The following is a 27,951-nucleotide window of genomic DNA, read 5'->3' as shown; positions in this document are numbered from 1 at the left end:
TACTAAAATATCATTGTAGTCCTAGTCAAATGTTTCTCTGTTACATTGTTGACCAAAGTTACACAGCAGAATCTTACCTGGGTGCTCTTTTTCTTTGTTATTTCTAAGAAAGCAAGTATAATATCCTTCCAGGAAAAGCAGAGGTTGATCATTTAATTACAAAGTAGAGGAGTGATGCTCTGCTACTGAACCCTGCCTGTTGAATACTGGTGTGTCTTGTGATTTTTCCTAACTTTTCAAGACATTGTTTGCACAGTAATGGCTGTATGGTAACAACGGCCAGGTTGTTTTGCGAAAAATGAAAGGGATGTAGATAACAGGCAAGAATATAATCTGAAGCAAGCATTGCAATGAAAGGTGGGATGGTGTGATGTCAGCCATTGGAATGCCATCAGATGGGCACCCTGCATTGTCTTCCTCTGTCTTGTCTGCTGTGAGGCACCTCTGATTCTTATTATATGGTTCAAGAGAGTTGTCTTAGTGAAGAACTGAAGGAATAACATAAAAGGTTTTTTTATATGTGCTTGAAAGATTTGAATCACTATCTGCTGGGTTTATCACTATCTGCTGAATCACTACCTCGTGGTTTAATTCAGCTGTCACTCATATGTATCACATGTAAGTCCAGTTAAATGCTTTTTAACATAGGGGAGAGGAAGAGATGAGAGCCCTGATTCATTATTTCTGAAGATAACTCATGTCCTTCTAGCAACACCCATTCAGCACTCCCATGGGTGGTCAGCTTTCAGAGCTGCTTCCTAATCTGATGTTCTGGCAGCTTTCAGCTCTTGCTTTTAAGCTGAAAAGGGCATATTGCCAAAATTTATTTTGATTTTATTTTCTATGAGAAAAAAAAGATGTGTTTGGCCTCTCAGTAATTGTTTAAATATTTAAAAATAAGGACCAGGAACATGATATAGATGTTTGGACTGTGATTGCACTTCAGTACAAGTTTTTACATACTCATGGAGAAGACAAAAGCAGTCATCTTTTTAAACCTCTTAAAAATATTTTTGCTTCTGAAAACAGATGTAGCTTCGTCCCTGATTTTGTAACTGACATTGGATCACTAAAGAGTCTAGTTTTTTTTTCAGTTAATCAAGGTTTGGGAGAGCTTTTGAGCTATAGTTTTATACTTGCCCACAATTCTTTGAACAGGTTCACTGATGCTAGATACTATTTTCCTGATATTTCAGAGCTTAAAGAAATAACTTGTAAGGAGGAGATAGAAAGTTAAGAGACATACTGGTTAAGCTAAATTTTTTAAATAATAAATTAATGTCAGTTGAAAGCTAGTTGGGCTGGAGTCAATGATATCCTAATAATTCAGTAAGATGAGACAATTTAAGCAGCCCTGTGCAGAAATAAGAAACACTTATGCAAAACACGTGCTGTTCCTTACCTGGGTCACTCCTTGTGTCAGCATAGAGATGTCTGTGGGAAATAGGAATTTTCTGTGGGAAAATTACTCGGGCCTCTTCATAGCACATATAAAATATCCAACCAGGCCGATTAATACAGATCCCAAAATGGCTCCTGCAGAGATGCCAGTTCTTTCTTCTTTGTTTTTCTCTGTGAGAAAAAGAAACAAAGATGAAACAGTTGAATAGGAATAATAAATCTATAAAACCAGTGAGTGAGACTTTTCAGCAAGGGTCTGAAACACTTTGCAAGCTATAAGTAAACCAGCCTATCTGCAGAAACTTTCTGCCTTTGTAGATGAAAACAGACATCTCCATCCTTGAAGTTTGGGGGAATAACGGGGATTTAGGAAAAAAGCCACTAAATTAGTTTTTAATCAAATACAAAGGTTTCAGTTTTAATTACTGAATCACAACTATTTTTTAATTAAAGAAAAAAACCAGTAATCATTCTTTGAATGCAGTTATTTGTAAGCATTTTAGACAGCAGTTAATTTTGGATTACTTGCAGCCTCTGAATTTCAGTTTCTATGTATGCAAAGTTAAAAATTCAGTAATGCTTCATGCACCTGTTTAATTAGCAGAATAAATGCATTTCTTCAAGATTTTCCCTCAATTTTCATAAGACTTTTCTTCAAGATACTCAGTTTTTCTTGGAAGTGAACGTGCTCTCCAACTCTGATTCCTTTTCAGTTGATGTTAGCTAAAAATCAGGTGCCTTGTAATTATTAGCTATGTATTAACTATGATGGGAAACATGAAAGTCTGATGATCCTTCAGTTCTTAGTACAAACTGTACTTTCAGTCCTGTGTTAAAAGCTTGAAAGCTAATTAATACTAAAAATTACTGTGCCTTCTAATCTTTTCTTTTCCTGAAGACTTGATTCAGAATAGCAGGATAGAAAAGTGCAATGACAATTTTATGTTCCATTGTTTTCCCACGCATACTTAACTTGGTAATTAAATGCACAATGAGTAATTCCTTTGGAACTGTTTATGAGAAGTCATCTTTGGTCACAAAAATTTCTGAACTTTAATAAGTTGATGTGCTGTATATTTTAAATCTAGTTTCTACATATCTGCTTTGAAGGTCCATTCCAGTGAAAACAGGCAATATCTGTCACTAGGTTCTCCCACTCTGGGAAGTGTTAAATAATTAATTGAAGTGTAAATAATTTGAAAAGTACATGTTTTATTTTGGGTGAACTTCAGTTTTAGTTTGTACTAGGTCACTTGTAAATTCACATGTCTCATAAAGCTTCCAGTTCAATTTTAAAAAAAAGGCTTTATTTCAGCATTACATAATTTTATTAAACCACTTGGATTTTAGTTAGATTCTTACCTTCATTGGCATCTTTTGGTGATGCAGTAGGAGGGTTGCTGGAATGATGATTTAGCTTTGTTGTCTGCTGAATGGGGTTGAAATTTGGGGTAGGACTGTCCTGCTTCACCATGGGTGATGTGAGAATGACAGTGATGGGGAACAGTGTGGTGGGTTTGACTGACGAGTTATCACTGGGAGCACTAAAGCCCTCGGGGATGGTATGAATGACTGTGGAACAACTCGGTGCCACTGTGGAAGGAAAGTAGCTGCAACACTTTTGGTCACTTCAGAAAAGTCACCTGTTGTTCTAGTTTTGCTCAAGACATTCTGTGGATATTTGTGGCTGAGTTATTCCAATTTTTTTGACACATTTGAAGACAAGGTGGTGCCATCAGAGGGCCACAGGGATCTGCTTTTTGCTCCACTGATAATTTCTGTTCTTTTCAATACATTCTCTTTGATATTGGCAGCTGCTGGTGGAGCATGACTTGTGGTGAAAGGACTTACTGTGGTAGTCATATGCAGAACTAATCTCTGTGAATTTAGCTGTACTGGAGAGTGATGGTTTTTTTTGTAATTGAACTATTTCCTTTGCTTGTTTCTTTTACTTCTCCAGCCTCAGTCTTAATTCTGTTCCATTGCTGTCCTAAAAGCAGAAAAATGAGAGTCATTCCACAGGAGGGTTGCATGGTGTTGAGTTCAAAGTTTATTTTATAGAGAACCTACAAGAAATTCACTTTTTAAAATAGTTTTATATAACCAAACCAAGTTACTCATTGAAGATCCAAATAAGTTGGTAAAATAAGTCAGTGTTATACAATAGAAACCTCACTGATTTATCACTTGTTGATGCTGGAAACGTTATGTCCCTAAGTGTTAATGACATAAGAATCACCTAAATTAATATTGATGATCAACAAAATTGATCTCATCTTGATCAATATCATTGCAATATTGATCTCAGTGTGCTGATGGAGATGTTGTAGGGTAGCTCATGTGCTGTGCATTCCTTCAGAGGGACCTCAACAGGCTGGAGAGATGCACAGAGAAGAACTGTGTCAAATTCAGCGGAGGAAAATGCAGGGTCCTGCACCTGGGGAGGAGCAACCCATGCACTAGGTCAGTACAGGCTGACCTGCTGGGCAGCAGCTCTGTGGAAAAGGAGCAGGGGGTCCTGGTGGATGACAAATTGTCCGTGGGCCAGCAGCGTGCCCTGTGGGCAGTGAGGCCAGTGGGATCCTGGGGTGCATTAGGGAGAACAGCAGGTCGAGGGGGGTGATCCTACCTCTCTGGTCAGCCCTGGTGAGGCACATCTGGAGTGAGTGCCTGGTGAGGCACATCTGGAGCACTGTGTCCTGCTCTGGGCTCCTCATGTCAAAAAAGACAAAGAGCTCCTGGAGTTGTTGAAAGGCTGATGGAGCTGGGCCTGTTCATCCTTGAGGAGAGATGACAGAGAGGACCTCACCAATATACCTGGGTATCTTAAAGGGAGGGTGTTAAGAGTCTGCTTAGTGCCAAACAATAGGACAAGATGCAATGAGCAGAAATTCATGCACAGTAATTTTCACCTGAATGTGAAGAAGGACTTCTCTCCTGCTTGTTCTGGAAGAGGCTGCTCAGAGAGGCTGTGGAGTCTCCCTCACTGGAGATAGTCAAGAACTGCCTGGATGCAGTTGTGTGCCATATGCTCTTGGATGACCCTCCTTGAGCAGGGAGGTTAGACCAGATGATCCACTCCCTTCCAGTCTTACCCATTTCATGATTCTGGAACAAAAGCTTCATTTCATAAGAAAATTCCATGGTTCTATAAACAGACCTCTTACTCAGAAGGGAATAATTAAAAACCATGTTGATAATTCAAATCCACGTTGCTATGGAGTGAGATCATGAAACATACATGGATGGTGTTCTCAAGGCAGTGTTTTCTGGGCAGACAGCAATTCTAAGAGCATGCTAAAGATTTCTGCTGCCTTATCAAGAATTAGAATTTTTACAATTGACCTGGAAAGTTGATGGATAATATTTTGTGGCCTTGAGCAGTGAGTGTCATATGAATGCTGCCAGGAGCAAATTGAAAACTAAATCAGTCCAGAGGTTATGAATGAGGCTGAATTTGTGTGCAAACTTCTTTTGCAGTACAAAACTGTAAACTGTGTATTAGGCATTAATTTTTCAAATTGAGAAGAATGAGAAAACCTCACCTTGAAGTCACATGATTGTAGCAGGTCTGCTGTTCAGCATATGTTGTTCAGTGAGGTTTTGGTATATTTTCTATATATGAAACAGATTGGGATGATCCAGTTTTTAACTCCCACACATGAGCTCTCATATGACAGCACAGTAAATTCTATAATTAGTTATTCTTCAGCATCATTAATTATTTGTATGTCCATGTATGTGGGTACTTCACCACCTGAATGAGATTTATATCTGAAAAAAAGTAACTATTTTTTTTGTCATCAAGCCTCTCCTACTTTCTTATGCTTTCCCCATGAGTGATTTTTTAGATGGTTTGTGTTTTGTTGTTTTTCTTTTTTTTTTCTTTTTTAGGTTTTTTGTTGTTGTTTTTGTTTTGGGCAGGGAGCAGAGAGAATTAAGGACAGGTTTTATTAATTTGTTCATTAGGGGTTTTTTATTGAGTTGTGTATTATCCCCAGCTTAGCTTCTTTGTATGTAACACTGTTAAGAGCAATGTGAAGAGCATATATTATATAAATGTCATGTATAATTATGTAGATATAGGTATAATACATATAACTAATTACGATAACTAATTAGGTATCAAGTATGTATAGAAACCCAAAAATATTAAACGTAGTACAGAAATACAGATAAAGGTAGGAATATATGACCCTCCTGTTTATTTTGAGTTAGAAATCCTTCTTCTGAGCAGTTGGATTTCTAGAAGGAAGCAAATTTTCTTACTTCCTATTTGAATTCATTGTTTTTCAAGGAACAATTGGACAATTCTATGTTTTGTCAGGAGTCACGCTGTAAGCAAGGTTACCTATCCTCAGTGGCAGACAACAGTGTTTTGGAAATTTGGAGTAATTTATTAGGTGTAATTATCTTATCCAAACCCCTAAGTATATGGAAAATCTGATTATGGTCTCATACCTAAGAATAATTAGAAATAATTGTCTAAAGAATTATTCTAGTAGCAAGACCACTACAGTGTAAAACTGGTATAGCTGGGAATGAAGTGAGGTTCTTATTTGAACTGAATAAAAGGAGATAGCTCTTGGCTCTTTATTAATAGATATCATTGTGTATGTGCTTCCTTGTTTCTTCAAGAGAAGATTCTGTGTGTTGAATAAAATGAAAAGCAAAATGATGAATTTAAAGGGATGGCAGTGTCTCATGTTGACAGGTACCTATTTCTGTACAGCTACTGCAGACAGCAAAAATATGTTTCCTAGATAAACATTGTTAACTACTGTTTTAAATTTAACAGGGATTATCCTGAAGCTACTTGGAGTTTTCAGATTCTATGAGGAAAACTGTCAGCAAGTGGCTAATGATATGTTATATTTCTGATTTTCTTAAGATCTGCATGACCCTTTTCCCCCCTGTAGTTAAAGTACAATTGTTTTCCACAGCAACAGTCTTTCTGGAGTTTTGGAAAAGACGGAGGGCTGTATTGACCTATGATTGGGACCTCATAGACTGGGAAGATGAAGAGGTAAGAAGAAACAGAAGTTTACATGTAAACCATGCTATCAGCATGGTTAAAGTCTCGGTATCAATTGTGTATGTCAGTCATCTGAGTTTGTCATTCAGATCATATTTGTATTTATAGCACTAGTTGCAGAATACAAAGGTATGCTTGAGATTGTACAAGGATACCTTGCTTTTTGCAACTAACATTATAATTCCAATATAATTGTACATTTATTAAAAGTGTCCTGGGAAAAACTGAGTGCAAATACTTCCTGTACAGAGGACAGTAGCTGTTTCTGATGTCAGCACAGATGCCTTTCAGTTCCAGGGTGTCTTGTTCTGGAAATTCTTGATCCTGCATAAAAATAGGACCAAAACAAGCAACAAGAGAGAAACTAGCTTTTGTATCCTTGGAGAGGCATAGCTTATCTTTGAACAATCTGCAATCAGCATCAGCAATAATTTTTTTTATTCCATAAATTACTAGTCCGCGTAACTGTAGTTTACCTATATTGTTGACTTAATTGCATTTTAAGTCAATAGACTTCACTTGTTTTACAGCTTTCTGTGGACGGGTAGATAGAAGCTGGTGGCTATTTTTAATAAATGCTGTCACAACACATGCAACACCATTACAACTGACCCTAATTTATAGTTTTGTTACCAATTTTCACAGACAATCCAGTGTCTAAGTCAGCCATATGACCCATGATTCTTTTTAACACTCTCACATAGTGGGGAAGGCTCCTGTGGTTTCTGTTCTTTGCTGCTTTCTGGCACTGCTTCCAAGGATTTTCAAAAGAGAAAATTATTTAGGTATTTGAGTTGCAGCATTATGAAAAATGATCTGTATCAGTATAATGTTCTACATGTATGTCTGATCCTTGAGAGAAATAAGTAATACAACAAATGGAATCCACCCTGTCGTTCCAGGAAGAGCTGCGCCCCCAGTTTGAAGCTAAATATTCCCAAGTGGAAAGAGTAAATCCCATCACAGGAAAACCTGAACCTTTTCAGCCTTTCCCTGATAAGCTCAGTCGACTGATGGTGTCTGTCTCAGGAATATTCTTCATGGTGATGTTTAATATTATTAGAACTGTTGTGTTGTAATTCATCTTACTCTGATGTAAATAGCAACTCAGCATGAGTGCATTCATTAAGATTAGTGGATTTATGTAACATAAGCAAAACTGCTTGTCTGTCTTACTGCTTGTTCAGGGACCTCTTTGTTTCCCAAGATGGAATATAGTTATATTGGAAAAGAACAGTAAAAAAATGTTGTAACTCATCTTGGTTTTTTGTTCTCTCAAACTCTGCTCTCCAAAACAAATATCAATCTTTAAAACACTTGTTTTATTATTTCAGCAGATATAATTTCAGATGTGATTCCTTTTGTTCTAATACCTCTGCTCATAAATACATACCTGTAGATTTCACTGGTCCTTACTGCAGTATTTGCAGTTGTGGTGTATCGACTGGTAGCCATGGAGCAGTTTGCTTCTTTCAAGTGGTATTTCATCAAGAAGTATTGGCAGTTTGCAACATCTGGCACTGGAGTCTGTATCAATTTTATGATCATCATGTCACTCAATGTCGTAAGTCTTCTGTTCTTTTAAAGAAGCAATTAATTAAAGAGAGTAATTTTTAAAAGCTTACTGAGTTACCCATGTATTAGATATATACATGGTAATGCTTTTCCAGGTAGCAGTGTCTGAAGCTAGTGTTGCAGTGGATTTTTCTCCTCTGATACAGTGTTTGTTAATGTTTTTCTCTAAATCCTCCTTAATTTGTCACTGCACATCCTCGCTTCTGTCACCAGGTTACAAGAGTAGAGATTGCTGCTTTTTACATTTGTATTTTTTTAATATTACCTTTTGCAGTAGATCTCTAATTGGAGTTTTAGTTGTAATTTGAACTACATTATTTTCTTGACTGAGAATTTGGTTTCTAGGTTTTTTTTGCTTCATGACTTCTTATTAAAATGCAGCTGTTATATCAGTGTGGCACAGTCCTGGAATCACTGTGATATATGATTTTGGTGTTAGGTTTTTTCTGTCATGTAACAGCATAGGTTTAATCATTTGTTCTTATAGCATTACACAGACAGAAACTCTATTATTTCAGCTGCATTATTATTTATCATTTTCTGTTCCCATGCAAGCATGAACAGATAAAAAGGAGTAATAACCCAGCAAACATTGGCTTTTAGTTCTCTTAAGGAGTTGCACTTGCTGCAATAAGAAATAATCCTTCCAATCAGAGTTCTCTAGCTATTTTTGTTATTATGCATGATCACTCCACATCATACAATGTACATTCAAGTGAACAAGCAAAGCTATCCAAAATAACTTGCTATTTGTAGTATACTGAAGGAAATGTATTTCAGAGTTGGCAACTACCTGGTGCTAAATGACATTTAAAATAAAGACTTGAGATGGTCAATATATAGAGAGAAAAGTTTTCAGTACAAGGCTGATATCCTCAGCAAAGGAAAACTGTACTGTGATACCTTGATGCTATAGAGCAAGAGAATACCATGCTTTGATGCTTGTTTTCAGTGTGGATTTGTCATCACTACAGCCAGGATGTCCTGTACTTACACCATTTCATTTCTTTTTTAGGTGTATGAAAAAGTTGCCTATCTCCTGACAGATTTAGGTATGTAGGTCTTTACTAATGGTGTGGTTCTTGCTGGCTGTGGCATATGCCTTTATAGTATACTTCTTTATTTACCTTTAAAGAAGTGTTTTGAAAACTTGATCTGTGAAGTACATTTCTGGCATTTTCCTAAGCAAGTGAGAAATATCACAGAAAGAAAATACATTAGTATTTCAGTGAGGAAATAAAATAAAACTAAGGAATTTATTCTTATACTTCAACTTTTAATATTTCATGGTATACATTGAAAAATAGTAATCTTATTTAGGAGTGAATGTCAAAACTTATTCTTTCTTAGCATGCTAAAGGGTTTTTTCTATTATCCCCAAATGCTTGGTTTGTTTTTTATTAATTTTTAATTTGATCTTTCAGATGGAAAAAATGGGTTAAGATAAAATAAAGTTGTCCCAGATAAAAATGTTGAGTCATGAATTTTATAGTAGCTCCAAATCTGTAATATGAAAATTTTATACTGAAGCCTCTAGTCATGATTCAATCACAGACATAAAGCTTTCTAGCTTATAGAAAACAAGAAAGCAAAGATAGAATTTAGGATCTCTGGCTGTGTCAATGCGTTACTGTTTAGTGTTTCATTTTACATGCTCGCTTTTAGCCCATGTCAACATATGCAAGTGGTTTTGTCTTGGTTAAATGCCAGCTGGCTGCTTAAATTCCACAGCTCCCTCTTTTGGTTGAAGTATTAAACGAGGTGCTCAAAGCTTTATAGTGCTTCACCTAACACGCAGTAGAACAGGCTAGAAATACTCAGAATTTATGGCCAACTTACTTGAATTCTTAAAATATTTTAAAGTATTCTTTCATATCAAAATTATTTATATTCCTTTTAAAGCGTTTTATATTTTTACTGGTCATAGAATGGGAAAGAAAATAATTGTTTGTGCTTAAGCAGTTTTTTCCCAAAATACGTGAAAGAATTTTTTTCAAAAAAGATTTCTTGAATTAAATATCAAGCAGCATTAGGTGTTTCAGATAGGTAGCTCATTCTTCTTGCTAAGGTGTTTTACATCAGAAAAGGACACCCTTCTGGGAACAACTGTCCCTATGCAAAGCTAGTAGTATCCTGTATATTTCTATCCAAATTTAGTCATCAGTAGACCAGAGTAGTTAAGTAGAACAAATTTTAACTGACAAATCCAGGCAGTTTAGACTTACAACTCGTATGCTTTTACAGCTCATGTGCTTTAAAATTTTTACCAATGTACTGTATTCCAAGTTTGATATGTCCATCAAAGATGGATTTTGTAAAAATTAATTTGTAAACATTACCACTAAATTCTAATTCAGACATAAAAAATCTTAAGGAAATATATCCAAGGCAGTGCAGACCCACACAGAGCACGTGTAGCTCTACTACACATTTCTACATTTCTTTCCAAAAGAAGCTAAGAGAGAACCTCTCTCCTTTTGTTGAGTTATAAACTGTTTGGCACTCCTCAAGCTTTATGAAAAGGAACTCTTGAGGATGAAGTAAAGGTTTTACAGAAGTATTTAGAGGGTGAGAAGCTTGGATGAGAAATCAACTAGCTTTTATGTGACTCTTTTAACCTCTGCTTCCCTGGGCAGCTCTACTGATTCCAAGTGCTTTCAGGTTTTTGGGGGGTTGGGTTGGTTTGGGTTTTGTTTGTTTTGGAGTTTGGTTGAGTTTTGTGGGGGTTTTTTGAGGTGAGTTTTTTTCTTTGAATCAAGATATCTTTAATCTAAAGATAAAAAATTCACACTGGTTTCCAATTTTTTTCATAGAAGTGAAACAGGTATCTTCCCAGAGTGTTATGATTTATTCTGAACCAGGGGGTTCCTATCACCTGCTTCCACATAGAAACAACGCACTCTAACCTGGGGCAATGAGAAGAAATCAATGGCAACATGATGGGACACCGTGACTTAAAACCATCACTTGTTTTGTTAATATTGATTGATTTTTTTGAGCAAACTTATGCATAACTCAATTTCATTTTTGTTTATATAATATATATTGTGTCTTTCTGAAGAGCACCCTAGAACAGAATCTGAGTGGGAAAACAGCTTTGCCTTGAAAATGTTCCTCTTCCAGTTTGTCAACTTGAACAGCTCCATCTTCTACATTGCCTTTTTTCTTGGCAGGTACGTTATATTTGCCAGTTGCATTAAAAGAAAACTTGCACAGAACTCAAAATGTTCAGTAATTTTATAGATTTGAAGAAAATACAGGGACAATTTGAACTGTAAGGTTTAGGTACGAGTTTGGTTTCTGGGCATGGTTTAAACACTAAATATTTCAAAATGTGTGGAAGCGTTGGACCATTGAAATATTTACTCATGAAACTAGAGAGTAAAAATTCTACTTTTTTATGGGAGTGTACATTACTTTCCTATTAAATAAGAAGGCAGAACTTTTGAAAATGCAGCCACTTCCTAGATGTGGGTCTGTATTTAGTGTTGTGTTAATAGCCTTTATTAATATTTTCTGGTTTATTCCCCTTGAGTTAAATTTCCAGTAATGCATTTCTGTAAATAGTAAATATTGTCTGGCAAAACTTATACAAGAGCAGGAAGCATAAATTCTGGCTCCAGTTTTTGTGTGTATCGTTAGTTGAGAGCATGAGATAGAGCACAGATCTAAGCTTGCTTCATCTTCAGTTCAATTTTGTAATGGTCACACTTACCTTTCCTGCAGAACTTAGAGAACATTTTGGGGTATCTTCTATAAAGTTGTATAGTATAATTTCAGTTCAGGATTTTTTGGAAAAAAAATAACAAAAAACAAAGAAGCAAAGAAACAATAAAAGCCTAGTAAAGACTTTTGGTGAGAATCTGTTTGTTGCATTCAATGGTGTATTCACCATACAATACCAAAATTTCTGTGTGTATTGCTCTCTCCTCTATCTAATAGGACCAAGCATGGGTTTCTTTATCTCTTTTATAACTTTCATTGAGGTCATCAAGAGCTGGGATTTGTTTTACAAATCAAGTGTACACTTCACTTGGGCAAGCAGATCCCTATGCTGCAGTTAATTCCTATTAGTCGTAGTGGCTTGCTTGTCTTCTTAGAAGTAGATTAGAGTTTGAATAGCTAACATCTAAAATCTTTGAAGCTAGGATTTTTATTCAGGACATAATAAAAGTTCAGGATCACTTGCAAAATGATGGTCTTTGTTTGCATTCTGTAACTTCCATATCCTATGGACACCAGATTTAAGCCTGTGTGATTTATTCTGTTGATATTTCCTGTATTCAGTGGATGTTATGAAACAACTACTGATACAGGGTATTTCTGGAATGTCCACTGAGAAACAGAAATCTTATTTTCCAGATTTGCAGGCCGCCCAGGAAAGTACAACAAGCTTTTTAACAGATGGAGGCTGGAAGAGGTAAACAATCCTATCTTGTGTTCCTGTGATATTTCCATGAGTAAAAAGGAAGTGGCTGAAGCCCAGTTTAAAGATTTTATTTTTCCAAGCGCAGCAAATATTAAACTCTTATTTATAGCAAAGGATAGGATCCAGGAGATGGTTTTTTCCTTCTGTGTTCTCCAGTGTGCTGAGTGACTCTGCCCAAGGCACACAAGATCTTTCTGTCTGTCTTAGAGAAAAGCCATCAGTAATAGTCCCTTACCTCACATGCACTGTGACTCCTCTGAGACTGGAATCTCCTGGATAGAGGACATAAATATAAAGCCATCAGCTTTTTAATCAACTTGATAAATTTTCTGTCAGCACAGGAAAACAATGTGTCCATCTGTTGGAATGGGCCCAGATGGGGGCCACAAAATGAATCAGAGGGCTGGAGCAGCTCTCCTATGAAGGGAGGCTGAGTTGGAGATACTCAGCTTGGAGCAGAGAAAGCTCCAAGGAGACATTATTACTGCCTTTCAGTACTTAAAGGTGCTTGAATGAAAGAAAGGGACAAACTTTTAGTAGGGCCTGTTGAGACAGGGCAAGGATTAATGATTTTAAACTAAGAGAGGCTAGATTTAGACTAGGTGTAAGGAAGAGATTTTTAAAATATGATGATGATGATGAAGATGATGATGAAATACTGGGACAGGTTTTCTAGAGAGGTGATGGATGTTTTATCCCTGAAAACATTCAAAGTCAGGTTGGATGGGACTTCTCTAGTTGAAAATGGCCATACTTATGGCAGAAGTTTGGACTAGATCATCTTAAGGGATCCTTTCCATCCCAAAATAATTGATAATTTTGTACAGTTCTAAAAGAAGAAAAAGAATATTTTCAAAATTTAACAGGAATGTTAGACTTGCAACTCACCAGTATGCTGAAGTTTCCTCTTTACTCTGAAAATCAGATTTCTTCTACTGAATCTTGGTAGCCACAGAGTAAAATTTTATAACTTTGTAGTCAATTAATTGAAAAATAGTTCTGTAATTACTTAACATTTTAATATGGCAGTACATATATATATACAAACATACACACACACATATATATATATACATATATATTTATAAATATACACACACACAGATAGATAGATATAGATAACGTACCAGTATCAGAAATTCTGCTAGTAAATCTTTCTTTAGACTTAGATTATTGCAGATGAAATATTGCTCCATTTTTTGAAATGAGTAAGTACTTACTGGTCTAAGTGAAATGGTCTATATAATTTATCATATCTCTAGCACACATACCTTTAAATTGGGCAATATTATCTAATATCTAATATTTAACAATATGTGTAAGGGTTGTTCAGCTGAAGTCTGTTAATATTAAAATAAATGTTACTGAAATAAATATTTCTGCAGATGGAGATTGTTTTTCAACACACTTAACTCTTTTTTTTTTTGCACTCAGAACAAATAAAAAATAAATGAATTCTCTGATTTTAGCTGTTGATCTCTTCCACTTCATTTCAGTGTCATCCTAGCGGCTGCTTGATAGATCTCTGCTTACAAATGGGAGTTATTATGGTTTTAAAACAAATGTGGAACAACTTCATGGAACTAGGCTATCCGTAAGTTCGGATTTTAAAGTTCATTATAAAAACAGTAAATACATGTTAGCATGATTCAGTTCTAAGGAGAAATGGTTTTATGTTTGGAGAATGTTTTCACTCATTGCACCTCAGATATTGTCACTTTATTCCCAAGGAAAGCATTGTCTTCCACTCTGAGATAAAGATTCTCAGGGTATGTTAAGCATCTCAGTTGTTTATTAGGATTTCATTTTCCATAATACAGAGATGTTCAGCCTCTGAAATGACTAATGAGCTAAGAGTCTTACACTTCTCTTGAAACTGGTAATATGTTTTCTGTAAAATGTGGATCATCAAATATTGATCAAATTGAAGTCTCAACCTTGAAAATATGTTAGAAAGGATTTTGCTCACAATATTCAATTGCAATTGTTCTGCACAAGGGACAGTGTACTGTATGTTGTAGAATGAGGATTTTTGAAATTGAGAATTGAGAAACCTACTTTAACTGCCAGGCTTCCTGTCTTCTCAGCCAAGCAGGATGTTAACCTTGTTTAAAATTTATTTTAGAACATGCTTATATTCTGTTACAGAAATAAATGTTTTGTTTTGACAAAACCATTGTTTGCAACATAGGCAACAGTTTATCTTTCAAACAAACAAAAGCTTCTCTTTCAGTAACAAGAGAGATCAAGAGCCAAACACGAAATTAGCTTGAGAGAAAAAAGAGCAGCCTTTTTATAAAAATACTTACAAGAAAGATATTTCCCATCCTTAGTCTCTCTTCCATATTATCTAGAAACAAACAGTAGTCTTTATTTGGTCCATGTGTCAGTACTAGATAATATTTTTCATTTAAATAACATTTTAATTCATGAGCCTACTATCTCCTTAATATTTATGACTACTCTGTGAAAAGATTTTGCACAGCTTTATGAAGAATAGTCTTAAATATTTCCGCATACAGCAACACCTTTTTAAATGCTTTTTCCTACTTTAAGAAATATTCTGTAGAACATCTAGACCTTTAGGTTTGTTCAAAAATATATGTATTCTACTCTTCAGTGTTTTACCATGGTATTCTTACTGAATTCCACTGACCTGGTTTGTCTTTTACAGGATTGAAATAAAGCATTATTTACTTTTTAGTGCTCTTGCTATGCATGATTTTTAAAAATTTTTTTATTTAGTCATTCAGGTAAATCCTACCAAAATGAAAAAAGTCCATGTAAGCATATTCCATATTCTGAAAAGCTTATTTTTACAATGTCAAACATGCTACATTAAAGGCAATTAAAATTATAATGCAGAATGATGAGATCTTTTATAAGTTCTTTGCATTGGATCTAAGAAGATATTGTAAAATTTTCCATAAAATATTTAAGTAATCATCCAGATGCTGTTTAAAACAGGCCTGCCTATTTCAGAACAGTACCAGAACATATTTTAAATCTGTGAGCAGATACAGTCATTATTACTCTCTTTATCTCATAAAGTTTATTACAGAATTGGTGGTCACGACGCAAAATGAAGAGAAGAGGGCAATCAATGGAGAATAAAATTTCTCTACCTCAATGGGAAAAAGATTGGAATCTGCAACCTATGAATCTCCATGGTTTAATGGACGAATATTTAGAGATGGGTGAGCAAATCTGGGAGGTGTTGGTTTTCTTCAGAAGGTAGAACTATGTTGCACGTTAAAAGACTTTTTGAATTTCCAATTTCTAACCACAGAAATGCCTGTCTAGTTTTACAGTTTGGCTTTACCACCATCTTTGTGGCTGCCTTCCCCCTGGCACCTCTCCTGGCACTGCTCAACAACATCATAGAAATCAGGTTAGATGCATACAAGTTTGTCACTCAGTGGCGAAGACCCATGCCTGCAAGAGCCACAGATATAGGTGAGAGAAGCCAGTGGCTGCCACTGCCAGCTACCATCTCTTTGGGTTTTCCTCTTGAGAGCAGCTGCACCCCCAAAGTATTTCATGTGTCAGGATGGTAACATAACCAACAGATTTCAGTGACAGCTTTCCTTTTTGGCAATGAAAGGATAGTTGGTTGATTTGCAAAGAGGATTCCTCAAGTTTGTTTCCCATTTACAATAAGGAATCATTATAATTTGAATATTGGGAACAGGCTAAAAGCATTTCAGGCTTCCGATTTGTGGAACTCTAGGTCTAAAATAAATTGAATTTTGAAGTTAAATAAAAGGACTGAATTAAATTTTAATTTAAAATTTAATTAAATAAGAAATCTCTTTCTAGAACCTCCTATTTGGCCTTCATAACAAAAAATGGCCATTATGTCTTTGTTCCTTGGCTGTATCTTTTCAGCAGGGTGTGCACTGTTGTAAGATTTCATTTGGGTGGCATTGGTGGTGGTTGCAATGTGGGGACATGGCTTCATCTGATTAGTTTTTCTGTCTCATAACTCATTCTTAACAAGAAAGGAAAATTGTATGACTATTAATGACTTTATTATCACTGGTATGACTGTATATGACTTAATATGACTATAAAGAACTGACTACTTTGTTGAAATTTCTCTTGTTTCTAGGTATTTGGTATGGAATTCTGGAAGGAATTGGAGTTCTGGCTGTCATCACCAATGCCTTCGTTATTGCCATTACTTCTGATTACATTCCACGTTTTGTCTATGCATACAAATATGGTCCCTGTACAGATCAAGGGTACAGACAAGAAAAGTAATTAGCCTATTCTTTATATATGCATGTATTTTTGAGTGGAAGCACAATTTACTGCTGTATTTCTATGATAACATATATCAGATACATTTCTTGATATTCTGTGCAAACCTTCCCAGATGTGAAGAGCGAGTAAGTCAGCTGTTCCAAAGTAGCTCTTTATAGAAGTGGAAAATCATCTCTTCCCTTCTGAATGCAAACAAAAAAGTCTGTACATTGCATCAGTTCTCAGATCTTTTCTAAATAAGCTTTTCCTCCTCTCTGCAGTAGGTCTATGCTGTCTTCTCCCAGTGCATTCCCAAATACACATATATGCTCCCAAAATAGTGATTTACTCTTCCTGAGCTGTCACAGGAAAAGAAAGTTTAAGGGCAAAAATAGTGAGGTGGGATAGGATGAAAAGAGACAGTATCAGAAAAATGTTAGTGCTTGATGCACTCTACCCATTTAAGAGAGAACTATGTAATTCTATTTCTTCTTTTGTCAGTAGTGGTTTGAGGTATTATAGCAAACCTGAAGATCCAGGATTATAAAAAGATTCCTCATGCATCTCTTCTTATATCTTCTTTGACTTTCAAATGTGCTTTAATTAAGTTACAAGACAGATGATAGGATATCGAGAAAAAGAAGATAGGATATCTTTCATGTCTGTGGTTTTCAAGCAACAGCAAAAATTCACTCCTACAATCATAAATCAATTTATTTATATAATTTCTGTAATTAATAGTAAGATATTTTTGCCTTTAATATAACTGTTTGGTATATATACGCTGTTCATGTTACTGTTGATGAAAACACATAAAACCTGTTATTTTTTGTATATGCTGCATTATTGGTGGCCAATTCTGCAAGGGTGTTAAATTATACTGCTCTCTGCCTTTCTATCCGTCTTTCAAAGATCAGTAATTTTAGAGGACAGTTAAAAAGAATGTAGCAACAATTTTTGGTTTGTATCTCCCAGCAGGTAAGAAGCAAAAGCATGAGAAGTGCTGAAAATAGACTTCTAAACAGTGCTATAGCTGAAACAGTTGTTAGTCTTTTTTTTTTCCAGTAAACTTTGCTTCTCTGCATGAATTTCAGAATTGCTTTTGTCCTGATAAGTCAATAAAGTATTATGCTCACAGTATCTGATAGCAGAATATGTTTACATACACATGTTTATTGTATAAACACTTTATGAAGAAAATGCTGCCCATATGGCTTTTTCTTTCAGATGCTTAAAAGGATATGTCAACAGCAGCTTGTCAGTATTTGATTTGAGTGAACTTGGGATGGGATATTCAGGATACTGTCGGTATGTTTCCTTGCTCCCATTTACTGTAATACATGCATGGACATTATTGCAGACAGTAAATTAAAAGTGCTGAAATTGCTGGCATTTCTTTTTTGCCCTTAAAAGCATTGGAGTTCATGTTTGTTCAACATGGAGTCCTTGGGTACAAATACTGTGTGGTAGGATACATTGACTCTTGCAAGCCATTATCTTTCATGTCTCTATGAATTATTTAATTTAAAAGTTTAGCAGCTGCCAAGAATGGTAAAAATCCACATTTCAATTTTGTTAAGCATTCTGAAGTCAATAAATTAAAGTACACAATTAAAATTTTTGTTACCTCTCTAACCCAGATGGAGATTACAATTCTTGCAAACAATTATGCAAGATGAATATAAAAAATACAGCATAAAAATGAAATAGGACATGAGCGCACTCCTGTTTTCTGTCTTAGGTTTGCAGTAAGCATTAGTTTAAATTAGAATCATATTTCATTTATGCAAACTTTGTCTGGAGACTCTCAAGTGCTTATAAGCAAAGATAAGAACCAATTTAGAATCAACACACTTAACACTCCAGCTTTGTAACAATAAAAGAAACCGTTTGCTCTGGATTTTTGGAAGCAAGAAGTACTGTCTCATAAACAGCTTTATTTAACAGCCTGTATTCTGGACAGATCTCCTTTTCAGTTTAACTCCTCTTGAAGTCTGCTTTCACTTCAGTTTCTCTCCTTTTAGCCAGATCTGGGATGAACCAGAGACCCCTTGACCATGTCAAAAGTTTTAATTGCTCAAGAGAGCACACTGGGTTTAACTCACTGGGTTTCTCTTTGCTCTGCAGGTACAGAGACTACAGAGCCCCACCATGGAGCTCGACTCCGTATGAATTCACTTTGCAGTTTTGGCACGTCCTGGCAGCACGGCTGGCCTTCATCATAGTATTTGAGGTTAGTTGTGAAAGGGAGAAAGCCCTTTCTACCTTTTATAGGTCTGAGTTGATTCTTTATAGTTGTCCTATAAGCAAAATTGTCATTTTAATCAATTGTTTGTTCAGTACAGTCAAGACTGAGGAAAAAAAAAATTCTTCCTCAAACTGTTGACTATCAGCCACTTCAAACAGAATTGACAGAGCATGCACTTGCTGTAGAATGCCTATAAAATCATATTTCCTTAAAAGTAATCTTATACATCATGTTGGTTCCCTGCCCAATCATTCGTATTTTATTGAAAAAGAAGTGCAAGTTTTGTGTCTATTAGGCACAGTTACTACAAGATAGAATGTGTGTCAGGAAAATGATACATGATTCTAGCTTAATATAGAAGTTGAAACATGTATACTAAGTTTGAAGTATCTATTGCATACTCCCCTAGGACTCTGATCACCCATTTCCATGATAAGCCCTGAACAAAGCCTGCTTGTATGTAGCATTGGCATTTGTTGATCAAACTAGCATATCCTGTAGTCACATCTTCATTTAAGTCACTAACTCTATACTTTTTTTCCTTAGAAAACTTCAGCATTTGCCCATTTCTTTTAGTTCACTCATTTACTCCCATAGGAGTGTTTTTATTAAAAAAAACCCAAAGGAGTTGCCTTTCAGTCACAAATTGAATCTTTGGTGTCCAGTTTTGCCAGACTTTTGGGCTCTAAATTGTCCTACAAAGGAATACATATTGATATGTTAATCAATTATTTTTGTTTTTCTTTTCAGCACCTTGTTTTTGGAATAAAGTCTTTCATTGCTTACCTAATTCCAGACATACCCAAAGACTTGTGTGACAGAATGAGAAGAGAGAAATACTTAGTCCAGGAAATGATGTATGAGGCTGAACTGGAACATTTGCAAAGAGAAAGGAAAAAGAATGGGAAACAGTATCACCATGAATGGCCTTAGTCATTACCATGCTACAACAAAACCACTTTGGAATTGGAGAGTGAAGTTACAAACTGAAGTCAGTCTGGCATCAGTGTGAGATTTGGTGGTGGTATATTTATGTTCTTGCTAGGCAGTGCAATTGCATACTTTGGTGGGCATCGAGAAATGGATGTTCCCAGTGATGTCAACGAAAAGCCTTACCTGTAACTGGTCTGTGATGAGCTCCAGTGACAATTGGCATTCAGAGATGTGCAGACAGAGTAAAAATCTGGATGCTGTTTTAAAAAAGGCAATGGATTTTCATGCTGTTTATGAAGATACTCTCAGCATGATGAAAACAGAAAATTACCTGTGAACCTATAGAGTAAGGGCATGACTAAAACCAACTTACGTGATATCCACTACTTCTACAGCTTCTGATTGCTCAGCTCCATCTGTAATGCCTCTAAAGAAAAGAGCAGTTGTTGCCTTTGTGGCCATGACTTGATCTTTCAGGCTTACTGTTTTGTCAGGTTTGTCCTAGTCTCTTGTTGAGATTGTGGATGTGGTCCTACCCTAAAAAAGGGGTCTGTGGCTGCTAAATATATACTATGCAGTTTAAGATTTGCACATTAGTGTCATTAATTTATCATCTAGTTGAAAACCAAAAAGTCCAAATTCAGAAAGAAAACAGCAGCACCAGGAGAGGGTAATTTTCTGTTTGAAAATTACACAGCTGTTGAGTTGTCCTTGCACTTTTGTGTGTAAAAGGCCATCTCCACATGCTTCCAGCATGAAAGAACTGTCATTTTCATGCTAACTGTGTTACTGTTCCTCTTGCTCTGCCTGGGCAATGATTTCATGACTTCACAGAGTGCGAACTTGAAATGCTCCCATGCAGTGTAATTGACTTTCTCTTCAAATACAATTATATCTTTATAGTATGCAAGCTTCTGCCAATATATATGAGACATACAGTATAGCATTGTGGCTTGCTTGTTCAGGGAAGGAGAAGAAGAGCAATTTGTAACAAGGTTTTTCTTATTGTAATAGTAAATGTTGCAGTAATGTACACTTCTTTTATTGGCCTAAATATGTCATAACATTGGAGCTGGACACAGGCAAATATGTATACAGATTGTATATAAATGCATACACACACAGTATTTACTACTATTATTATTATTAGTATGCCTTCTTACACTTGGGGTGGATTTTTTTGATAAAATCACTAAAAACGTAGATGTTCATTTGAAGTATCAAATTTCAATTTTTATGTGCAAACAGCATACTGCAGTGTTGCTTGTGGTTAATAGTCACATTTTGGTGATGAAATTGTCTGTTACTAGCATTTCATAATACAGGAAAAGCACTTAAAGTTTAAACAAATTTAAGGGATACATTGAAGGGAAGGGAATGGATAGAGTTACAGTTGTTCTGTTTCTCTCATACAGTTTTAATAATGCTTTTCTGTATTGGATGAGAAAAATGTAAAAAACAAAGAGTCAGCAAAGCACAATAGCTACAAAGTCTAGAAATTTTGACCTTATTTTTAAGGATAAAGCTGCAGCAAAATCAATGCTGACGGATATGAAAAGACCTGAATTTTTTCCATTTACATTAATCCTGTGTAATTAAAAAGTTTGATTTGATTATTCACTTGCATTTATTAGCACAATAATTTTATTTTATTTCACTGAAATTAATTTCAAGAGTCAAGAGCCCATCAAAGTAGGTAAATAGGATCTGTTGTATCCAGAGAGCCTAACATCATACTTTCAAGTTCTTCAGTTGTTTCACCACATTCATGAGCTTTCTTGATTAATTTCAGCTCTGTTACCAGACAAGGCACTTGTAGGAGTATCTATAGTACTGCATGAAAGGAGGAAAGAAATTTGAAGATCTGGCCCAATCAGGTACATTACCCATTCATTCTGTGATAAAGGGCAGATGGAACTCAGCTTGCCATATTTTGGAAAGGCTGTTTTGTTCCTTCATCTTCTGGGTTGTGCATTAAATTCCTCAGGAGTTATTATCAGAAAAAAATTACTGCACTCTCTTCAGTGCTAATACAGTCACTAGGTTTGATTTAATTTATTGCCTCTCTGTCTCATTCTGTGGACTGTCAAGCGCTGTTTGACAGCAGTAACCGTGTGTCACAGTTTTTATTTGTGTGACACCTTGTGATAATATTTGAATGCTTCAGAAGGCCACAAATGAGCTTATGTAATATTTTCTCTAAAAACAAAATGTCTTGGCTGGCCCAAGTTATAAAGATACAGGGTAAAATCAGGCAAAAATCAGAAACATTATTTTATATTTTTTCTTTTGCTATTGATATTGGCATATGTCAATACATACCTAGGCAAATTCCAATTGGACTTCAAAAACCACATTAAACAATCTTTTTGTATTTGAGATTTACGTTTATAGGTATTATGATTTTTTTTTCAACACTGGGATGTAAGAGCATATGAAAGGCAAGTATGCAGATTTGACATGGTGCATTTTATGCACTGGGAAAGGACAAGAAGTTTGGAGAAACACTCTGTGTGTCCTTTACTTTTGGAGGACATCAACGGTGCATAAAGATCTTGCCACTGTCTAGCCATTTGCTTAAGCTGAGAAACCTTTTTGCTGGACTTTGCTCAGTATGCTGTTTTCATTGACTGCACGTTATTTTCCTAAAGAATAAGGCACACACTGTCCTCAGGAATAATGTATTTTTTGAATGGTGAATGATCTTTTAATATTTTAAATATTGTCTTTTCAAACAAATGACTAGTATGACTAGACTGTGCATGCAGGCTGCATTTGTGAAATTTGATAAAGCTTTAGAACCTCAGTTTGTGCAAAAATGCTTTAGATCATTGCAGATCTAATCTATGAAAAGTTTGCTCTATGCATGCGCCCTTAGAGAGACTGCATGAGCAACTAGATTTTTTATATATGAAGTATTTGTTCAAAATGTGTTAATTATTCTTAACCAAATTCTGCATCTTGATTCAGGCAAAAAAAATTCCATTTCAGAAATGGCACAAAGTCCAGATACATGAGATGCACCTCATTTCTTACAACTTTTTATTCTTAATTTGTGCCTAATGTGTGAGATCTGAATTTTGACGAATAAAAAAAGGAAGATAAGAATTCTGTTTTATTGCCCATCCTAATGAGAGATTCCCCTAAGTTTGTCTCTACAATCTGGGAGGCATTAAGAGTATTCACAACTGGGTGCTAAGGCTTGCCTGAGTGTTGAACTCAGCTCTCACAGCACACTGAGCATCCTTCTCTGGATATTTGGAAACAAGGCAAACCTCATGATGAGTTCATGGCATTCTCCTGGAGAAGGTGGCAGCAGGTGCACTCTTAGCTGGGTTAAAGCTGGATGGCCATGCCCAGAGGGTGGCAGTGAAAGCTGTTTATCCAGCTGGCAGCTGGTCAGGAGTGTGGTTCCCCGGGGGAACCACTTCTCTTGGGGCCAGTTCTGTTTAATGTCCTTATCAGTTATCTGGACAGGGGATCAAGGGCATCCTCAGTGAGTTTGCAGCCAATCCTAAGTTGACTGGTGGGACTGCAGAGGGACCTGGACAGGCTGGATCCATGGGCTCAGGTCAGTGGAGTGCTCAGTGTGGCCAAGTCTTGTCCCTGGATCACGACAACCCATTGCAGTTGCTACAGGCTGGGGGAAGAGTGGCAAAGGAGCTGGGAGTGCTGGCCAAGAGCAGCTGAGCATGGGCCAGGTGGGCACAAAGGCCAATGGCATCCTGGCCTGTGTCAGAAACAGGGGGGCCAGCAGGAGCAGGGCACTGATTGTCCCCCTGCACCTGGCGCTGGTGAGGCCATGCATTGAGACCTGTGTCCAGTTCTGGCCTCTCAGTTCCAGGCAGACACTGAGGTGCTGGAGCATGTCCAGAGAAGGGCAGTGAAGCTGCTGAGGCATCTGGAGAGATCAAGTCATAGGAAGGATTGGTTGAAGGAGCTGTGGTTGTTTAGTTAGATGAGGAGGCTCAGAGGAGTCTTATCACTCTCCACAACTAGCTGGAAAGAGATTGCAGCAAGGTGGGAGTCAGCCTCTTCTACCAGGCAGCTAGGGACAAGACAAGGGAACATAACCTCAGGCTGCAACACCATGAGGTGCAGGTTGGATATCAAGAAGAATTTTTCCATTGAAGGCATTGGAACAGGTTGTCCTGGGAGGTGGTGGGGTCATCATCCTTGGGTGTGTTCAAGAAATGACTGCACATGGCACTTAGTGTTGTGATTTATTTGTCATGGTGATATTTGGTCAAAGATTAGACCTGATAATTTTGGTGGTGTTTTCATGATTAATGAAAGCATAATGAAGCATTAATGATTCTGTTTTTTCCTAACTGTTTTCATTCAAGGATTTGAGAAAATGGTGACAGGGCTAAAATTTCAATAGTGATTAAGTGAGCTTTTTTTTTTGTTAGATGCTTCTTTGGAAGTACATGTATTCACTAGTATGAAATACATATCAGCTGTGGCCTTTTCCAACAACAACTTGTCATAAATTGTGTTCTGAGGCACAGTTAGGCTCAGTTGTGTCCTGTGGAAAGCTCAAAAGGAAAATGTCTAGACAAACTGGTACATATAGGTTAGTAGATAAATACCTTAATGGAAAAACTAATAAATTTCCAGGAGTTTCCTTCATAGAAAGTTCTACAGAAGGAAAAATAACTTGGGGAACGTAGCTTCAGGGCAAGTATTAATATGGGGAAAGGCAAGAGTTTTGGTGATGTTTTATTCTTAATGTGCCATTAAGATGATCAGTCTAATCATATGTGTAATGCACATCCTTGCTGTGGCTTCCTCTACTGCAGACTCCAACTGGGAGTGTTGCCAGAGAGAATTTCTGGAGCCATGGAGTCCATTGGAGTTACCTGCCGAGTCCTACATGGCATTGTGGGACTTAGCAAACTTTTGCATTATGTAACAATTTGTTTGGAGGCAAATTAGCATAGTTAGCCTGTAAATGTCACCAATTTTCATTAAAACTATTATAAACTAGATTTTTTTTATATATGTTGGGTAATAGCCTTATCAATAAAGCTCATTTTATACAAACAGCTACTTATGAATGTGATAAAGTTGATGGAAAATAAAAAAGCCCCACATTTTCTATTTAGTTTCTATTAAGAAAATGAACCGAGAAGAAAATAGTGGTGTCAGTAATCACTTACAATGCAGTAGTACTTCCAGATGCATTATATTTTTTTGGAATCCTCATAAAATGCTGATGTTGCTTGTTTGGGGGCAAAGTTTGAAACAAATATAAGGGCAGCATTTTGTAATAATTATTTGATGTTAAGACTGATTTTAGAATTCAAATAGAATTCCCCTTCTAGACAGACCTGTTACTTGCTTCCAATGCATACTTTGTCTGACTAAGATGCATACAATGACACTTTTTGGAAGTGTTTTAGTGACTTCTAACCTATATTCCTGTAGTAGAAAATCTAGCAGCTTCAAAAATTCCCAGAGTCCTTTCATACTTAACCTCACGCTTGCAAAACACACATTTCTCTGAGGTCAAATTCAGAGCCAGCATTGGAGGGTGAGAATGAGCACCAGGCAGCAAAGGGCTCCTGTTCACCCCAGCAAGTTTTGCTCCAGAATTGCAACAGGCTCTGAAAAATAAGGGTTTGAGGATGAAGCATGGGGACAGGCCTCCTGATCTTTTCTTTTTTCTCTGTTGGCTCATTCTTTGCTTATCCTCAGTGTTTTATTGCACACTGCCTTCTGGGTGACTGTCCCATTTCCAGGGCAATTCTGTAAAAGCAGGTTTTTTTTTTCCAGGCTGTTTTTGGATGTCCCTGACAGAGATGCCAAAGCAGAAAGTGCACAAATAGCAGTCTGTTTGATGCTTTTTACAAATCTGTTTGCCTTGGTGGGATGAAGCAGTATGAGGAAGTATGGGGCACCCCTCCCTGTACTGTTCCTGTCCTTTTAGTCACTTCCCCAAGCACCACAGTCTTTTCCCATTATGTCTCTTTCTACACATACATCCTAAATGCCCTTCTTTGGATATTTGGAAGCAAGGCAAACCTCATGATGAGTTCAGTAAATCCTTGGAAACTGTCACAGTTGTATAATTTTTAAATTTCTACAATGGATTTCTTTTGACAATTTTTATCTGATCTTGCCATTGCAAATACATTTACTAGAAACCTGGATTGTCACAAGCTTGGCATAACCACAATAGCACAATGTTACCACAACAGCACAAAGTTCTAATGGCACAACAAGGAACAGTAGGGAAATCACTGCACTACTCCATGGTATACAGGAACTTTTTAAATCCAGGACTGGGATGTAGTCTTGAAATGTAATGGTGTATTCCCTCTGCACTGCACTCAAAATGACCTTCTGTGAGTTCTGCTGGCTCATTCTGTCTTCTTGATACGACCTCTGTATTGCTGGCTGTTCTCTGGAGTTTGCATCCTTACTGACATGAGCTACTTGTTCAGATGCAACAGGGTGAGAAATTAGGATTAAACCCAATGGAGTCTAAAACTGGAGAGATTTTAACCACTGAGAACACGATGATTTCTCTGTTAATAATAATAATAAAAAAAACAGATCACATTTTCTTTTCTTGTTCTATTTAATTGACTTGGAGTTTCGTATTGGAAAATCTTCCAAACTGTTGGCTATAATTTTTACCTAGAGTAGTATCACTGAAATTTCAGTTCTTTGAAATAATCTCATGTAAAATCTAACTGAATAAGATAGTTCAGTCATTTTTTTTACTCTGATAGTCCTGGCTAACTTGCAATATCATGATCGTAACAGATTTCTTAAAATGTGTATATATTTGAAATTTATGTAATGTTTAAATACAACTTGATTTCTAAGTAAGCAGTAAGAACAAAATTTCAGCTATTTTTTCTACTCATAAATCTACACTTTGTAAGTAATATTTGAAACAAGTTTACAGTATCAGAGAGCATTTTTGGAGAAATCTACTTTTCTGTGCAAAAGCTGTAAGTTCCTCCAGCATGTCAGCTTTCAGTTTATTTTGTGTTTTAAGATTGCTTTTACAAGCAGCTATGTACCCCAGAAGTAAAAGAATTCACTGAGGAAAAAGTTGTAAATCTGATTAACTATTGTAAGACACTTTTGGCATAAATTTGTCTTTGGGATGCTGTTTACTTTATCAAGGTTTACATTTACAAATGCAACTACTTGCTGTATCATGCACATTTGATTATTACTTTTTTTTTCAGTAATAAACTTGGATATCTTTGAAAAAGGCTGTGAGCTTTATTATTCCAAATAGTGAAAGATAATTAAAAGTAATTTTATGCTTGAAAAGTGAGTGCTTATGAGCATTCAAACCATAGTCTTGTAAGAAAGTAATTTCAGGGTCATACTTGGCTTAGGAATTTATAACCATTAAATAATCAATTATTTTGGCCTCAAGGCCCAGCTAGACTGAGTTTTCAAATTTTCAGTCATTTATGTTGTACTGCTTTTACTAGTGACTAACAATTTCTTAAATTTAATCTCTTCTAGGATTTATCTGTTTCATAATCTCAGTTTTTCAACCAAGGTGGACAGGCTAGATCTGCCTCTGGAAGGATCAATGGCTCAGGAAGTGGAGAGTAAATTTTTTAGTATTTCTTTAGGGATTGGTTAATTATAAGTATTAAGTTGGTTTTTTAATACTTAATTTTTATACATTTATATATTTTAGGATTTTTAAAATTATGATGGATATTATGTTTTTTGTTAAAAGAGTTTTATGATATTATTAATTTTTGTAGTCTAAATATTAATATAAAATTTAAGATTTGTAGTTTTTGTAGGTTGAATAGGGAATGTTTTATATGAATTGTAGCTTTTATGTGTGGTTTATGTTTGTGTGGGTTTTTTTTGTTTGTGGTATTGTTGGTGTGAGTTTGAGTGTGATATGGTTTTATGTTTTTTGTAGGGATTTATTTGGGTTTTTATTATTTGGAAGCCTGTATTTGTGGAAATAGAATTTTTATTTTAAGTTATTTATGGAAATGGTGTTTTAATTTTTGTTTTAGGGATTTTGATTAAAATTGGATGATTTTTAAAAATTTCATTTCTGTGTTATTTGAAAAGTGTTTTAAAATT

The 27,951-nt window shown here is 36.0% G+C and overlaps 2 protein-coding genes across 6 annotated transcripts in view; one reads left to right on the top strand and one right to left on the bottom strand.

Annotated features, from left to right (window-relative positions):
- Window positions 1-27,100, top strand: part of ANO3 (anoctamin 3) — a 111,738-nt gene extending 84,638 nt beyond the window's left edge. For all 5 annotated transcript variants that reach the window (XM_071418301.1, XM_071418299.1, XM_071418298.1 and 2 more), the window contains 13 exons: window positions 6,345-6,427; window positions 7,339-7,479; window positions 7,836-8,000; window positions 9,027-9,063; window positions 11,073-11,184; window positions 12,374-12,431; window positions 13,937-14,034; window positions 15,492-15,637; window positions 15,744-15,896; window positions 16,552-16,699; window positions 17,913-17,993; window positions 18,813-18,918; window positions 19,684-27,100. In XM_071418301.1, the coding sequence (XP_071274402.1) occupies window positions 6,345-6,427; window positions 7,339-7,479; window positions 7,836-8,000; window positions 9,027-9,063; window positions 11,073-11,184; window positions 12,374-12,431; window positions 13,937-14,034; window positions 15,492-15,637; window positions 15,744-15,896; window positions 16,552-16,699; window positions 17,913-17,993; window positions 18,813-18,918; window positions 19,684-19,866 (1,511 nt within the window). In that variant the 3' untranslated portion in view covers window positions 19,867-27,100. The remainder of the gene's footprint in view (window positions 1-6,344; window positions 6,428-7,338; window positions 7,480-7,835; window positions 8,001-9,026; window positions 9,064-11,072; window positions 11,185-12,373; window positions 12,432-13,936; window positions 14,035-15,491; window positions 15,638-15,743; window positions 15,897-16,551; window positions 16,700-17,912; window positions 17,994-18,812; window positions 18,919-19,683) is intronic.
- MUC15 (mucin 15, cell surface associated) lies at window positions 229-3,434 on the bottom strand. Its single transcript, XM_071418280.1, is given in 6 exon segments — window positions 229-488; window positions 1,403-1,448; window positions 1,451-1,572; window positions 2,764-3,006; window positions 3,009-3,088; window positions 3,298-3,434. Coding segments are annotated over 6 exon segments (888 nt in total).
- Window positions 27,101-27,951: the final 851 nt, after the last annotated feature.

The sequence above is a fragment of the Agelaius tricolor genome, unplaced genomic scaffold (genome assembly GCF_023055355.1).
Source record: "Agelaius tricolor isolate 1412-34295 unplaced genomic scaffold, bAgeTri1.0.p SCAF_82, whole genome shotgun sequence".
NCBI lineage: Eukaryota > Metazoa > Chordata > Aves > Passeriformes > Icteridae > Agelaius > Agelaius tricolor.
Note: the sequence above shows the minus strand (reverse complement) of the source record. Positions and strands in the feature narration are given on the sequence as shown.